General features: G+C 42.7%; 1 protein-coding gene across 1 annotated transcript in view; it reads left to right on the plus strand.

Annotated features, from left to right (window-relative positions):
* Positions 1-377: 377 nt before the first annotated feature.
* EGFLAM (EGF like, fibronectin type III and laminin G domains) overlaps positions 378-17,433 on the plus strand; it is a 188,323-nt gene continuing 171,267 nt past the window's right edge. The window contains exon 1 of the mRNA XM_055139954.1: positions 378-648. Coding sequence (XP_054995929.1) covers positions 555-648 — 94 coding nt within the window. The 5' untranslated portion in view covers positions 378-554. The remainder of the gene's footprint in view (positions 649-17,433) is intronic.

Raw genomic sequence — 17,433 nt, forward strand, 5'->3', positions numbered from 1 at the left:
CCTACCTAAGGTCCGGGACTTGCTATCACCTAACTCCTGGGGATTGAAGCCGTCCGCCGCCCCCCTCCCGCCCCGGCCCCCCAGGATGTCTTCCCCACCCCCATTCTGCCCTCACCCCCGCCCAACCAGGTCGTCCTCGAGAGAAGGACGCAGCCGGGGGGCGTTAGAAGGAGGGGCGGGCGGTGTGCCCGGAAAAAGGCGAAGAGTAAATTGTCTCCGGGTCTGCCCCCTCTCACTTGCACCCGATTGTAATTCCATCCCTGGTCGGGTCGAGCCTCCCTCCCTCCTCGGGTCCCTCCCCGTCGGCCCGCCCCCCCAGCAAAAGAGAAAAAACCCTGCTGCTAGCGGCGGGCTCCACTCCCCGCAGCTGTTCCACCTCCTCGGACTCCTGCACCGCGCGAGCTCCGGGGCCCTCCGCATCCCGCCCTCCATCCCGGGCAGGGGACCCCCGGGTGTCTCCACCCTACCCCACATCCCCCCCGCGTCCCCCCAGGGAGACGCCCTTTGCCCGCGCACCCGGGACTTGCAGAAACTTTGCGGGCGCCCGTGGTGAGATGGAAATAATCCGAGGCGTCTGGCTCCGGCTCTTGCCCCTCCTGGCCGGCGGCCCCGGCGCCGTGTGGTTCGGAGAAGCGCTCGGAAGATCAGGTAAAGCGCTCGGCGGGCCAGGGGTGCCAGTCCCGAGCGCCCGGGTCCGGGTGGCCTGCGAGACCGCCGAGCCGGCGCCCTCTCGCCTCTCCCTCCCTCCCTCTGTCTCTCCTCTCTCTCCCTCTCTCTCTTCCACCACCCCTGGCTGGCGAGGGCTTAACTGGGTTCCTCGCTGGCCCGAGCTTCCCAGTTTCTGCAGCCCGGAAGGTCCGGGGGGTATTTGCCTGTTCCCCCAAGGATGTTCCAGACCCCCTGGGGGCGGAGGGCTTTTGTCTTGGAGCTCAGAGAACTGGGAGTTGGGGTGCGATCGCGCTGTCTGGATTCCCCGAGAACTGCAACTGTGCAGAGAAGTCCTGCCGTTGCTCCCGGGTCGGTGGCATCTTGCTGCGAGTTGTCCAGAGCCAAGCCCTTTCCCTGTGCAGTCTGACGAGCGGCCCGGGTGCGCCCCTTTCCCCACGCGCGCGCCAGCCCACGCGCCCTGGGAGGCTGTAGAGCCGCCGCTGTTTCCATCCCCTGCCACGCAGGGGCCGTGTTCTCGGAAAGGAGCGCCCAACGGGTTAATTTTCCCCTGTCTCTTCCTGTGTTGAACTCCTGCCTTGGCTCAGATTTAAAACTAAGGTGTGTTGGCGTCATAGGCTCTTAAAGGGAGTTGGAGAGAGCTTGAAGGCAACAACTTGCATTTCTTCTAGCTATGCAGGTAGAATGGCTTGGTGTCTTTTTTGTCCGCTTTGATTTGGCCTGTGCGCGTGCCGCGACTCAAAGGAGCACATTCTAAATAATGAAGTTCTACACATTGTTTCCCAAACAACAGTTTTTCTTCTTTGCTCCCACTATATTTAGAACTGGGGTGGGGAGGGGGTGGAATCTGTTTTTTCTTAGTTTACTTTGTAAGCAAAGTTGACTTATGGGATTAATTATATTTTATGAACAATGGAAAACAATATAATTTTATTTGAATGCAATCTGCAAAAGTCTGCAGAAAGCACAGTTTTGTCTTCACAAATAATGTTTCTATAAGGAAGAGACAAATCAGGGAAAATGTATCAGGGGCAGAGAAAATAATCTTGCAGGTTCCCATGTGGCTGCTTACATATTTGGTTCCTGGAGATTCTGTGTGTGTGTGTGTGTGTGTGTGTGTGTGTGTGTGTGTGTGTGACTCACTCACTTTCTCCATTTGGGAATAGGCCTTGTTGCCTTTCAGTTCTGTGCACCACTTCCTCTCTCTCTCTCTCTCTCTCTCTCTCTCTCTCTCTCTCTCTCTCTCTCTCTCTCTCTGGACTGTCTCTGCACCTAACCCTTGCTGCCTGCCTTGAAATTGAGCATCTTTATCATACTCTTCTGCACACTTAAATTATGAGGCATTCCTATTTCTGTAGTCCAATTCAGTTTGGAGATAGCAGCGGCTGTTCAGTCTAATAGTATTTTAAATTGTTTTTTTCTTACACACTCACATACACACACCCTCAAAGATTTCAGTGAAGGACTTCATTCTAACTTCCCCAGTTAATCTAACATCAGACCAAAGGCATTCTGCAGGTTTATTCACATCAAACCACCTCAACAGTGCAGTTGTAACTAATTCTTTAAAGTGTCTTTTAATTAAATCACCATGAGGTACATAGTTACAAAGTTGTTCATGACTGAGTTTCAATCATACAATATTCCAACATCCATCCTTCACCATTCTGTATTTCCTACCAGCAGTGTCTCTAGTTCCCCAATCTTCTCATCCACCCTTCCTCTTTGAGAGATACTGAGACACTCTCTCTCTCTCTCTCTCTCTCTCTCTTTCTCTCCTCTCCTCTCCTTTTCTCTCTTCTTTTGGTCCTTGTTTCTATTGTTTTGGGTATTATTCTTATACTATCTATATATTTTTTAACCCCACAAACGAATGCAAGCTTTCTATGTCTGTGTCTCTCCCTCTGACTCATTTGTCTCATCATGATACTCCCATGTCCATACATGTGCAAGCAAAGCATTTCCCCCTAATGGCTGTATAGTATTCCATTGTGTAGATGTTTCTTTATCCACTCATCTTTTCTCAGGCACTTGAGATGTTTCCAGATTCTGGCCATTGTGAATTCATGGTGCAATGAACATAGGAAGAGGTATAGATGACTTTTCTGCATTGTGTTTTGTTGGGCCCCCAGGGCATATACCCAGGGGCGGTATTGCTGGGTTGTATGAAAGTTCAATATTTAGCTTTTTGAGGAATATACATATGTTTTTCAATAAGCCTTGGCCAGTCAACATTCCCACCAGCAGTGAATGAGAGTCCCTATCTTCCTGCATCTGCACCAGCACTGGTTGTTCTTTTGAATGTGTGCCAGTCTCTGTGGTGTAAGATAACATCCCATTGTTGTTTTTATTTGCATCTCCCTGATAGTTAATGATGTAGAGGATTATTTTTATGTGCATTTTGACAATTTGTATTTATTTTTTGAAGAAATTTCTGTTGGTCTCTTCTCCACATTTTTTGCTGGGGTTGATTTTCTTTTTCTTTTCCTATAAAGTTTCTTTCAGTGCTTTATAGATCTTGGATATTAACCCCTTATCAGATGGGTGTTAGCTGAATAATTTCTTCCACTTTGTAGGCTGTCCTTTTATCCTGGTTATCATTTCCTTTGAAGTGCAGAAGCTTCTTAGTTTAATGTAGTCCCATTTGTTTATCTTTGCTTCCACTTACTTGGCCAGTGTTGTTTTATCCTTGAAGATGCCTTTAGCTTCAATATCATGGAGAGTTCTGCTTATGTTTTCCTCTATGTGCCTTATGGATTCATATCTGCTATCAAGGTCTTTAATCCATTTCGCTTTGACTTTTATGCATGTCGTTAGAAAGAGGTATGAGTTCTTTTTTTTTTTATATATATATATATGTGGCTGACCAGTTTTCCCAGCACCACTTGTTGAGGAAACTTTCCTTGTTTCACTTCTTATTTTTTGCTCCTTTATCAAAGATTAACTGATCATATACCTGAAGTTCTATCTCAGGGTATGAAACTCTATTCTATTGATCTGAGGGTTTGTCTTTATTCCAATGCCAGGTTGTTTTAATTACTACCATTTTTTAGTGCAGTTGAAGTTGGGGAAAGTGATACCTCACATCATCTTCTTTTTCTTAAGGATTGCATTAGCTATTAGGGGGTAGGGGTGGGGAGGGCAGTGTCATTGTTCTATATGAATTTCAAGAGTATTTGATTTATTTATTTGGAAAATGTCATGGGTTTTCTTATATAGAGACTGAATTGAATCTGTACAATACTTTGAGAAATATTGCCATTTTAATTATATTAATTCTTAAACATAATTAGCAGGGGATGTGTTTCCATTTCCTCATGTCCTCTTTATTTCTGAAGTAGTTATTTTGTAGTTTTCTTTCATAGGTCTTTCACCTTCTTGAGTTAAGCTGATTCCAAGTTATTTTTTTCTAAGGCACAATATTAATTTCACTTCCTCTCACTTTACTATACAAATGTATTGTTTATAGGGATTTATTTTTTTGGTAGAGTCTTTAGGATTTCCTAAATACAGCATTGTGTTATCCACAAATAGTGAGAACTTGGGGCCGGAGCGATAGCACAGCGGGTAGGGCGTTTGCCTTGCACGCGGCCGACCCGGGTTCGATCCCCGGCATCCCATATGGTCCCCCAAGCACCGCCAGGAGTAATTCCTGAGTGCAAAGCCAGGAGTAACCCCTGAGCATCGCTGGGTGTGACCCAAAAAGCAAAAAAAAAAAAAAGTGAGAACTTGACTTCTTCCTTTCCTATCTGGATGCCCTTGATATATTTTTCTTGCCTAGTTGCTATGGCAAGTACTTCCAATACTATATTGGATAGAAGTGGTGAGACTGGGCAACTTTGTCTGATCTTGGAGGGAAGGGGCTTTTAGTTTTTTTCATTGAGTATAATGTTTGCTGTGGGCTTGTGGTAAATGGCTTTGACTATATTGAGGAATTCAATTCCTATTTTTGTTGAGTTTTTGTCATGAATGGGTGCCAGATCTTCCCAAATGCTTTCTCTAAATATATTAACATGATCATATGATTTTATTTTTTCTTTTATTGATATTGTGTATTGACTTGCTTATGTTAAACCATCCTTGCATCCCTGGGATGAATCCTACTTGGTCATGGTATATGGATTTTGGATGAATTGTTGGATTCTATTTGCTAATATTTTGTTGAGGATCTTTGCATCTGCTTTCATCAAGGACATCAGCCTGTAATTCTCTTTCTCTCTTTCTCTCTCTCTTTGTGATGAACTGATTAAATAATTTTTAAAATTAAGCACTGATTAAATCCCTTTAAGTAGAATGTCTTAAAAAATAATTTTTCAGAACCATATTTATGTAGTCTCCACTATGTTTCCTGTCATTGTAAGTCTCTTAAAAGTATTTTCTACTTAGTTTCTCTAGAATTCTCTTCCGATATTCAGGACATGATTGTGCCTGTTGGTCTCCTTTGGTTTTAAATTTTTTCTCTATTAATTTATTACTTTATTCTCTCCCCTTCCCATCATTATCAATGTAATTGCAGTGACAGAGGTTGTATTTCATCTGGCCATGGTGCTTCCTGGGAACTGCACTTTGGTGCTCGCACACTCAGTCACTGCACTTGCCGAATTTGTGGTGCTCATGCACAGGTTTGCACTCCTCACTGGGGCACAAATCATGGTTGTGGTACTCCCAGGGGGGTCACAGCTGTGCTCATTGCTAGGGGATTCACACTTCCTCCAGTAGTATTTACTGTTCTTTAGTTGCTGTGCTTATCTGGAGCCAAGTCCCCTTTTACAATGCTGACACACACCTGCTGAGGTGCAGATGGACATCCCTTGCAGTGCTAGGGCTGGTGCATGTAGGACATCAGGGATTTGAATTCAGCTCCCTATACTTGCAAGGTGGGTCCATAAGCCTGAGTACCATTCCTCCAGGCTTCTCTTTTCTTTGCTTTGCTTTTCATGGTCATTTGCCTGCAATGCATAGGCCCTTTACACATTCCCTGGAGAGCTGATGATGGTATTTCTGGAGGCCTTGGGCTGATGTTTCCTTCGGAAAGGAAACTTTTCCCAGCATGTAGCCTGGAGCTCCTGCAGACAGTGTCCTTGTGCCCCAACAGAATCCCATCCTGAAGGCTGGTTTCCTCTTTTGGTGTTGAGATGAAGCCCTCTCTCCTCCTATGACCATTTTTTTCTGCTCTAAGAGAACATTTCCCTCTATTTAAAAGACATGAAGATCTTTGCAATTGGGGTAATAAGGATTTGACCTTTGTGTAGTACTGGTTAGAGCTCAACTGACACCCTATTCTTTTTACCAGCACCTCCTTGGCCTCAGAGTATCCAGTGTTTCTTTATGATGATTTACTTAGTACTTTCTTCATCTTTTGGGTGTAGGGGAGCACTCCTGGCAGCACTCGGGAAATCATGTAGGGTTCCCACGATTGAACTCAGGGTAGGCATGTGCAAGACAAGTGCCCCACTTGCTATACTAGTGGTATACTATTGTGCTATACTAGTGCTATAAATCCAGTCCCTAACTAGGATTTTCTTAATAACATTTTATTTTCTGGGCTAAAGCAATAGTGCAGACAGTAGGGCTCTTGCCTTGCATGTGGCCAATCAAGGTTAGATCCCTTGTGTTGCCAGAGGTTCAGTAGAGAGAGGAACAAGGGAGGTAGCCTCAAGAAAAGAGTTCTTCCACCTCTCACCTCTGCTTCATCCACTTAGGCCACCCAGGGATATCCCAGCTTGGGTCTGGACTGATACATCTGCTCTGAGCACCAACATGGCATGGCACAAATGCTCACGTTCCCCTAGCCCCGAGGTGCCTCACGTTCTCTAGCCCCCTGGGGCCACCATCAAGCTATGCCTGAAGCCTACTTGTTCTACACAGTGTAGGAGATGCTCCCTGCCACCTGAGTTCATGGGGAGCAGTTGACTCAGTCTAGAGCGAAGAATTGGCTCTTCTCAGGGAAGGAAAATCAATCCTAACCTCAGCATGAATGTTTGGGATCCTTCGACTTTCCTTGCAGAAAGAATTTCAGGAGGGAAGTGAGATAGTTTTTTTTTTTTTGTCACACCTCTTGGCTCTGCACTCAGACACTCAGAAACCACTCCTGGCGGTGCTCAGGGGACCATATGGGATGCTCGGAATCGAACCCAGGTTGGCTGAGTGCAAGGCAAATGCCCTACCCGCTGTGCTGTCACTCCTGCCCTGAAGCGACATAGTTTTTATTGAATGTAAGTTACGTAGAAAGACATGAGGGGAGAGAGAGACATACATGGCCAAGGGAGAACATGGGCTTGAAAGCAAGCTTTGCCTCTGGTTTCACTTGAAGCAAAGATAGGGTTTTGATAGTGGAAATTCTACCATTTCAATATCTTGGTATATTAAATATACTCAATTTGAAACAGTCAAAGTATTGTTTGGACTAAGTTCAGCCAAGAAGAGTTGCTCATTATTTTATAATTTTAACCAGACATTGGCGTTCAGGTTGGGAAGCTGCTCAGATTAAAATGACAGCTACTTCATAAACTTCAGGGTAAAATTTCCTCCTGGGCTCATTTACATCCCTTGGAAAGACCAGTATTTGATCCGGAAAATTGTTCTAGATTAAAAACTGAATGTGCCCTGCTTGGCTCTGATGTGAACAGCAACCAGCTAATTTATAATCTTCCCCAGACACCAGCAAATCCTGCTAGTAGCCATATGGGAATTTCTTTGTACCTGTTTTTTTCAGTAGAAATTGATTTGTGCACAGCAAACTTTGAAGGTAGTACACAGGCGAGTTAGCATAGTTCTGTTTTATTTGAACAACTCTGTCGATCTTCCCACACTCCTAAAACTACTTTTGACATGTACAGCTTGAATGGAGGAGTCTTAGATTCAAAATCATCTAAAAAAAATCCCACTTCTCCTTATCTCAGGTGAAAAACCAACTACCAAATAGCACCTTCAATTTAGTATCTAATTTGGTTTCAACAGAGCAACTTTTCCTTCCTCCCTAAAATAGCTCATTTCCTGCCAGTGAGTATTAATGATAATTAATAAATGAACCTCTTTGTTTGCCAAGACCCCCCAAAAAAACAGTTTCAAGTTAAGGCAAATTAAATAATCACTAGCATCAATTAAGTTCTTACTGCACTGTCCAAAGAACCTGAAGTGTTCTGTCTAATTCAATCAGCCTCACATCCAGGAGAACTATTAGCACCCCTGCTTAATTGACGTGAATACGGTGTCTTGGCAAAAGGAACAGTCTCTGACAACTCACACAATTTAGAATGGTGGAACTCAAAGCCAGGCTCTGAGAGTCAGAACCAGAAACAAATTCCTGGCTTAACAGGAACTTCCTAGGGGACAAAGCCAGGCTAACAGGAGCTAAACAAATATTTGCACAGGGGATTATGTCCAGGTCTCCAAAGATAATGGAGTGTGAATAATACCAAGATGGAGTTCTGGAAGCTACTGTCTATGCATTCACAGGAATCAGTGGGTGTATCTTTCCAGGGAAAATGCCCTTGCTCCCTCTCCTAGGGTGCTTGAGATCTAAGGCTTGTGAGGGTCCAATGCCCAAAAGGAGAGAGAGAGAAAAAAAAATAAGAAAAATGCATGCTATAAAGGCAGGCAGGGGTGAGGGGTGGTGGGAGGGAAACTGGGGACACTCGGTACTGGGAAATGTACACTGGTGGAGGGATGGATGTTAGAATTCTGTATGACTGAAATCCAATCATGAACAGCTTTGTAAAAGATATATATGTATATATATATATACATATATATATATATATATATATATATGTATATATATATATACATATTGCTTTTTGGGTAGCACCGGGCGATGCTCAGGGGTTACTCCTGGCTTTGCACTCAGGAATCACTCCTGACAGTGCTCGGGGGACCATATGGGATGCTGGGAATTGAACCCAGGTCGGCCACGTGCAAGGCAAACACCCTACCCACTATGCTATCACTCCAGCCCTATATTTTTTTAAAAATAAAAGGAAAAGGAAATAAGGCTTGTGAGGGTCAGAGAAATTCCTATATTTGAAGGAAGAAACGGGGGCATCTGAAGATTGGTGGAGAATAGGATCCTGTCATTTTTCCAAGTCTTTCTAGGGTTGACATTCAATTTGTTTTGTGTAGCCTTTTCAAATTGCAAATTTGAATTATAAACCCAGAAGGAAGGGGAAAGTCCTCAGGTTACAACTGTGCCCAATGGGATTAAGTGACTTGTTCAATTTAAATTCAAAGCTACACCGGAGCTACTACTACCAGAGCTACTACCCAGAGCACTGCCCCTCACTCCAGAAAGGACCGAAGGGATAGTTGTGATGCAGGTGTGGGTGGGAAAGAAGAGAAAGGGAAAATACAGAGATATCTGTACACACGCATGTTGTTGTGGGCAGACTGGTGATGCTTGGCATTAATTCTCTCTGGCACAGAATGGCACTGTAGGAAGAACTTATCTTCCTGTCTGCCTTTTCCAGTTAGTCTGAGATTCCAGGGTCATTGGGAAAAGGTCAGGTTAGAGTTCAGAGGTCAAGGTTTATCAAGGACCAGGGACTCCATAGTTACCCTAAGGGAGATCTAGATCCCTAATCTTTTCCTTTCCATCACTTCAGCATTTCTCCCCCAGCTAAATTGGACTGAAATGAAGATGCAGGTGAATTCAGAAAGAAAAACAAAAGCCTGGAAAAGCAGAGTTAGCTCGTGGGTCACATAAGTTGATGATTGGCGGTGGGGACTACCTGTGTCCTAGGTGGTATCTGCTGCAGCTGTGAGTGTGAGACTGGCTAAGGGTCATCTTAGTCTGTTCCCCTCGACACCCCAAATAACCTGTGCTCACAGGGACTGCTTATACCCTCACTTCTTGCTTAGAGTTCTCATCGGAGGGCCCTTCCCAATGTGTATAATTTAGAGGATTCATCCCCTCGCTTTCTGGGGAGCCCACATGCTGCTGTGCTCAGGGCTTACTCCTGACTCTGCAGTCAGGAGCCACTCCTGGCAAGGTTCAGGAGACCATATGGAATGCCAGGACTTGTACTTTGATTGGCCTCTTGCGAGGCAAGTACCTTACCCACTGTACTGACTCTCCAGCCCTCCCTCTTCTTTTTCAACTATCCAACACAATGATTGTCTTCTTGGGGATTTGTTTCTCGGGGACACCAGGAATCGATATAGATATAGGTGATAGGTGATGGAGACATGGATGAATATATCTTCTGAGCTTTTAGTTACCAATGTCCTGTGCAGTTAGGCACTGTGACAGGAGTCCTTTCCTCTGATCTTTCATCCCATCAGTCTTCCTACCTTTGTTTTATGTATATATATGTATATATATATACATATATATGTATACACTGTAGCACTGTCATCCCATTGTTCATCGATTTGCTTGAGCGGGCACCAGTAACGTCTCCATTGTGAGACTTCTTGTTACTGTTTTTGGCATATCGAATACGCCACACGTAGCTTGCCAGGCTCTGCTGTGCAGGCGGGACACTCTTGGTAGCTTGCCGGGCTCTCCGAGAGGGATGGAAGAATTGAACCTGGATCAGCCATGTGCAAGGCAAACGCTCTATTTGCTGTTGCTATTGCTCTAGTCCTTGTGAAAATAAATGCATGAAAAATACTTATGATGGGGGCTGGAGCATTAGCACAGCAGGTAGGGCATTTTCCTTGCATGCTGCCAACCCTTGTCCGATTCCCAGCATCCCATGTGGTCCCCCGAGCACAGCCAGGAGTAATTCCTGAGTGCATGAGCCAGGAGTAACCCCTGTGCATCGCTGGGTGTGAACCAAAAACCAAAAATAAATAATAAAATAAACTATAAAAGAAAAATATTTATGACAAAATACTTATGACAAAAGGAATAAAACATGTCAGGAACTCACCATAGTGTACTGAACATTCTTGGGACGCATCAGGAGGTGACAACTCTTGTGCTGTCACATTATCTAAGAGAATACTCTGTTGTACAGTATATGAAAGTGCTTTGAAAACTAAGCTGTAGAAACAACTCACAGAGACTTCCACCAACAAAAACTTGAAGTCTTGAATACCAACCTGGCATTTTAACTAACGACTATTATATCATATATAATCCCTAAAAAGTGTCTCCTATCTCTTTCTCTCATCTTTCACTCCTCTCTTCTCTCTCTCTATCTCTCTCTTCCCTCTCTTCACTCTCTTTTGTTTTTCTCTTTATCCCACCTTTGATTCTTCATGAGACAAAGGGATTCAGAGTCCAGAGGCCTGAGATATAGTACAGCATACAAGGCTGTACTGCCTGGCAATGCAGTCATGCAGTTCAATCCCCAGAACCTCATATGTTTCCCCCAAGCTCCTCCATAAGTGATCCCTGTGTGTACAGAGCCAGTAGTAACCCCAAAGCACTGGTGGGTGTGGCCCAAAAACCAACCAAACACACAAACAAAAAAGAAGAAAAAAAAAAGAAAGAGTTCAAGGTCAGGGGTAAATGTAGTGTAACATGAGACAGTACATGTGTCTCAGAATTCTTTCTCATGGAAGAATAATTTGGATAGAAAGGAAATGAGTGGTTTTTTTTTTTGGTTGTTCTAGTCCCTGAGCCCAGAGATTAATAACCTTAAAACTCTTTGGGGAGAAGTTGTCCATCTGTTCATGGATTACTGTAGCTCAGAGTTGGTCCAGGGGTGCATAGCTAGATTTCTGGCAGAGAAGGACACGAAGATGAGGTTGAGGTGATATTGTCCTGTGGCTCTCCTGTATTTGTAGGCCTCCTGTATTTGTGGTCACACTCCTAGTGGGAATGGCTGTGATTTCTCTCAAAGGACTAAATGAATGATGGTGTCTTAATATAATAAAATATAAAATCTTTTGAGCTGGTTGAGACTTCACTACTTGTTTTAGTCACTGAATGCCAAAATGTCGATACTAAAAGTGCACCTTCTATTTTGACATGGGAAAAAATTATTTCAGGGATACAACAGTTGAAGGGATTCTACAGAGTCTTAGTGGTACTTTGAAGAGAAATCCCTTTACGCCTAAAACCTATTCTTTGAGTCCTTTGATTATGGGCTGCCATTTTGAAGAAGAAGGAGGCTGACATTCTCCAAGTGCCTTCAGCCTCCCAAAGGGAATTGGGGGACATCTGCCTCCTTAAGGAATCCCAGGGTTTGGAGGAGACTTACTACTGAGGACAACAGGAGGAATGAAGTAACCATCATAACAAATTGAGTCAGCAGAGGGCGCACTTTCAAGGCCTGGCTGAGAAGCAGGTGTAATTTTTTGGCAAACCCTGAACTTCTGCTTAAATTAGAATTCTTGGGGGGCAACCCAGACATCTTCCCTTTCAGTCAGCACATTAGGCCTTGGTGGTTCACAGCTCACCTTTGGGGAGCTTATCAAGGAGAGTGTGGCCTTTAGTTTCCACTTCCACCCATGCTATCACAGGATGGCCGGCAACCAAGGTTTCTCTGGACATCTGTAGTTTAGCTTAAATTCATTCTGTGCTCTGGCTTTCAGCAGGTTTTTTGAAGGTTGGATTTGGAACTTGTATCCTAAAAGCATGTGAGGAACATCTACCTGGAGTAGGTTCTTCTAGCCACCTTCATTTCCCCACCCTGTTCATGGAAAGACAACAGCACACAGAGGCAAACTGCAGCAGCACGAACCAAGAGCCAAGCCAAGCTGTTTATGGACAATGCCTGCACCCACATCTTTCCAGGCCTCACTAGCTAGGCAGCTGCATCTCTCCCGGGGTTGGTTTCCCCTGACTGAGCAGGAAGGCCTGAATGTGAGCACATCATCAAGAGAATTAGAGCTCTGATAGTATATATTGTTAAATTATAATATATATGACACTGGGGTTTCTTCATCTGGATGGCAGGAAGCCTGAGAGAGTATGTTTGAGGCTTCATTTTAAACACAATCACTATGATTTCATGTACTTTTTTACCCCACTTAAAGCACGTCCGTGTATGTGCTAAATACATAACTTTATTTGAATTAAGCTGTAATTTTTCCCCCGACAGATTAATTGACAAGTCAGAAAGAATCTTTGGTCAACAACATTCTTTGATTCGGCATTTGGAAAATTTGGCTACCAGGCTGCAGTCTTCTTTGAGAAAGAGTACCTCAAATGGATGGGCAATAGATAATTTTTCTTGGTAATTGTCTTTGGGGAAGTTTTGCAGGGCATGGAAAGGGGGAACAATTGTTCTGGAAAAAGAACTATCTAGATTGATGTGTGACTGGTAGAAATCTCCTCGAAGAGAGTGAGCGAGCTAAGAAATGGTTTGGACTTGTTCATTAATCAGACCATGGGTATAATTCATGAGCCACTACCAGTGACATAGAAAGATAGAGACGAAGGTCTGTAGGCTCTTTCTTTCCTATGAATGATTCTTCCAATTACTCAGCTGCATAACTGCCCCCACTTACCCCAGATAACCCCAGCAGCTTATTTTCAGAATCAAAGGAATAAAACAGAGTGTGTTTTGAAAGAGTTAAAGTGATCATGTAAAGATAGGACATTATTATATACTAATAATCATAGCAATTATTGTTTCCTTAACTAATCAGACTAACCCAGGGTACAATTTCTGGAGCTTTTGTCTTATTTCCAGTCTTTTCCTTCCCTCTTCTCTGAAAGCTCTTGAAGATTCAGTCTTGGTCTGACTCTGCAAATCCTTAGCAATTTAACTCTAACACTTGTATTTGCTGACAGAGCACCCAAAATCCCGAATCAGATTTAATGCAATGTTAATGCTATTTATTTTTCTTGGTGCAATAAATTTATATTAGCCACTTAATGGTTTACATTGAACAAAAGGAGTTGTATCAGCAGGCACTTTTCAGTAACATCTGGGCAATTGGAGACATAATACTTAAATACAACCTGAGTTTAAAGCCTTCCTTGGACAGATGGCTAATTTTATTGATCTCATCTTACATTTAGGAATAGGCCCCATGATCCTTTGCTTAGAGTGAGCAGAGAAATAAATAAAATGGATGATGGTGATGATTTTGAAGTTTGTTCTATTGTTTGTAATTTTCAAATGCTTCAAAATAAATAGGCATTGTGTGAGTGACTTGGGTCTTTACCCTAAGGGTGCTTAATTAACACTTTAAGTAATACAGGAGTCTGGCATGAGAGTTTACATCTATATTAATGTCTGAGAGACTGTGCCATACTGGCAATCAAATATTTGAACTTTCCTTCTGTGCTTGCGAGAAGCCTATTCCAGAACAATTTAGTTCCATTGGAAGAACTTTACATTGAAGCCCATTCTCAAAGATAACTGGAAAAACATTCAGGTGCTACTCGAGAAAAGTTTAGCGGGTTTTTTTTTTCTTTTTGGGTCACACCCAGCGATGCTCAGGGGTTATTCCTGGCTTTGCACTCAGGAATTACTCCTGGCGGTGCTTGGGGGACCATATGGGATGCCGGGGATCGAACCCGGGTCGGCCGCGTGCAAGGCAAACGCCCTACCCGCTGTGCTATCGCTCTGGCCCCCAGCGGGTTTTTTTAATTGGCACAAATTTTGTCAGAATTTGTGCTTTCATTCATGCCATAGGTTGATTAGCTAGAAAGATGGTACATGTCCCTTTAGTTCTGCACCAAGAACAAGAACCCAGCAAGCCCATCAGGCTGCTATGCAGTTGGGCCAGAGAAACTGAGATTTCTATTTCCCTCTCTTCTGAGACTCATCTGCCTGAGCTAACTGCAGTAAGGTGTGATGCTGCCATTAGAATGTTGGTGTGTACTTTGGAACAAGGTGCTCGCAGTAATCGAAGTAACTAACATTTGTTGCTATTGCAAACAACTCCAAATCTCAGTAGCCTCACCCCAAATTCATTTTATTTTCCTTTCAGTCCAAGTGAAGTATTCCTTTTTTTGGCTGCTCTCTTTCAAACAGATACGTGTTTGAGTAGAGGATGAGAGGCGTTTTGGCTTTAACATCTCCAGTTTGTAATGCCTCTATCGTTAACATGGGCCCACAAAGAGTCAGGGAAGGTAAAGGGCTAAAGACTTGTGATTTTTATGTGCCAGGTCAAAGCATGGTCAGGGGTTCTCAACTGGATTGTAAGGAGGTCAAGAAATTTAGTTTAGCTGTGTTCACTGGCAGAGCATGACCAGAAGGGGTCGGTTGTCTCTAATGCCATGTTTTGTTATTTTTCAAAGCATGAGCAAATTAATATTAACATAGCTGTCTGAGAATTTATGTGACTTTTTCCTCTGGAATATTTGGACATATGGAGGAATTTGGCCTGACATTTGTTTTCATAATAGTATTAAAGTTGATCAAAAAGCAGGTTATTCCCTTCTATCTCTGCTGGTGGGAAGCTACCATGATTTAACAGGAATTTCTAAGAATCAGGGAATCCAATTGCTTTTGATCAGTTTGCAATGGGGTACAAAAATATGTGTAGAATAAATGTGAGTAGATTGCAGTTGTTTCTACCTACTTCCTACACTTCACAAAAGGCTAAAACTTTTAAAAAGTAAAATGACTATCCAGTAGCAAGTAGAATGAGTTTCTAAGCACATCCACTAAAGCTCCAGTCCTTTCCATTTCCCAGTTTTCTAGATGCTCCTTCTATTTGTGTCCCATAACAAAAAGGACTATTCATGGTAGAATAATTTATTCAGTGAGAGATGCATCTTAAAATATAAAAAACATTTTTTTAGACATCACAGCCAGCTTTGATGGGGATGAAGATGGTGTGGACTGATCCCAACAAAAATAAATTGATATATTTGGTTGAACCACTGTGCTTTTCAAAAATACTTTTCACAGGAAGATTCTCATTTGATCTTACAACTCTTGCCCTACTGGGAGGTCAAGAGCAGGTGACTTAGCAAAGTGAAAACAAGCAGAACCAGGACATGAAACCAGACAGTTGAAGTTCAGTTGCTTCCCATCCATCCATCCTGAGACGTACTTCTGTTTTTCAGCTAATGGATGTGTGCGATCATCATAACATTCCCTGAGCCTTAACCCTGCAGTAAGAAGGGACTTTACCAATAAGACTTGCTGCATTTTAGCTCAGATAGAGAAGGGAACACCAAGTAAAATGTGGTTGGAGTACCCTCTCGGAAAGGGAGATGCGTGCTGAAAGTAGACTATAGATTGAACACGATGGCCACTCAATACCCCTATTGCAAACCACAACACCCAAAAGGAGAGAGAGAACAGAAGGGAATGCCCTGCCGCATAGGCGGGGTGGGGGGGGGATGGGATCGGGGGTGGGAGGGATACTGGATTCATTGAAGATGGAGAATGGGCACTGGTGGAGGGATGGGTTCCCGAACATTGTATGATGGAAACACAAGCACGAAAATGTGTAAAGCTGTAACTGTACCCTCATGGTGATTCACTAATAAGAAATAATAAAAAAGAAAAAGAAATTGTACAGAGATAAAAAAAAGACTTGCTGCATGTTAAAGATTGTGCATGTTAGGGAACACTGTGAGATGGACGATGCTATGTGCAGTTGGACACTCCTAGCCAGTTGCTGTATGTTCTGCAAAATACCACAACCTCAGGCTGTTTGCAGATGATTTGGTCTGACTTTGAAGGTTTCCATTCCTCCACTGTTTAGTCACCTTTTTTAGTGGCAAATGGTATTTTCTAGACTTTCAAAGTGGCCTACTTCAGGGTTCATCATTCAAGTCTCAAGGCTATCACAAAATGAAGGCTTTTCTTAGTTTCCTAAACATTTCTTTGATGTTCTAAGGATTTCTAATTGGTGTAATTAAAGAAATAAACCCATTAGGTTGAAAAGAGAAGCATGCCTTTGATAGCTGTTTTAAAGTAATTGATGTACTTTGCACATAAAACACACGTCCCTTTAGCTTGAAGGAATTGTAATAAGAATCCAATCAAACAGACCCAGATTTGATTTCTAGCTTTAAAATTTATGGCTGTTGAATTCCGTAGAAAGAAAACAATCTCTTTATGCCTTTGAGTTTTAACCTAATCTTTAAGATTCATAATTTCTACCACAAAGGATTTTTTTTGTAGTAAATAAATAAATGATGACTAGACATGCACCTAGGAAAGTACTTGAAAATTTGATGCAAAATGCGCATTCTAGGGTTAGTCCATACCAACAGATTTATTATAGTTTATGCAGTGTATAGCATAGTAACAATGGTGTGTTTTCCCATATTATAATCACAAATATAAGCATTGATATGAATGTATGATATGTATCATGATATCATACATGATACAACTAAGCTTAGGCTCCCATAAAAATGGAAATTGAAAGAATTTCATTTCTTAAGTTTTCTATTGTAGATTCTTAGGATGCATATTCCTAAGTATTGACTATGGGTTTCCAGGTCAGTCATAAAGTTCAGACAATTGATGAAAGAGCTAGAGTCAACTTATCGTTGAACAATGATAGCCAACATTTGTTTTAAGTTTTGTTCAAAAGTAAGGAATGAAGATCATATGATGTCATATAGCCACTGTAGTGTTAGTGATTATTTATTTATTTGTTTATTTTTGCTTTTTGGGTCACACCCGGCGATGCTTAGGGGTTACTCCTGGCTCTGCATTCAGGAATTATTCCTGGCGGTGCTCAAGGGACCATATGGGATGCTGGGATTCCAACCTGGGTTGCCGAGTGCAAGGCAAACACCCCTACCTGCTGTGCTATCGCTCCAGCCCTAGTGTTAGTGATTTTTTTTTTTAAATAGAAGCTGGCTTCTTACCCAAAAAGAAAATAAGTTATTTGTAATAGGATTATCAATATTTTAATCTATCTTCTTTGCTAAGGTATTAAGAGAATTAA

The sequence above is a fragment of the Sorex araneus genome, chromosome 1 (genome assembly GCF_027595985.1).
Source record: "Sorex araneus isolate mSorAra2 chromosome 1, mSorAra2.pri, whole genome shotgun sequence".
Classification (NCBI taxonomy): Eukaryota; Metazoa; Chordata; class Mammalia; order Eulipotyphla; family Soricidae; genus Sorex; species Sorex araneus.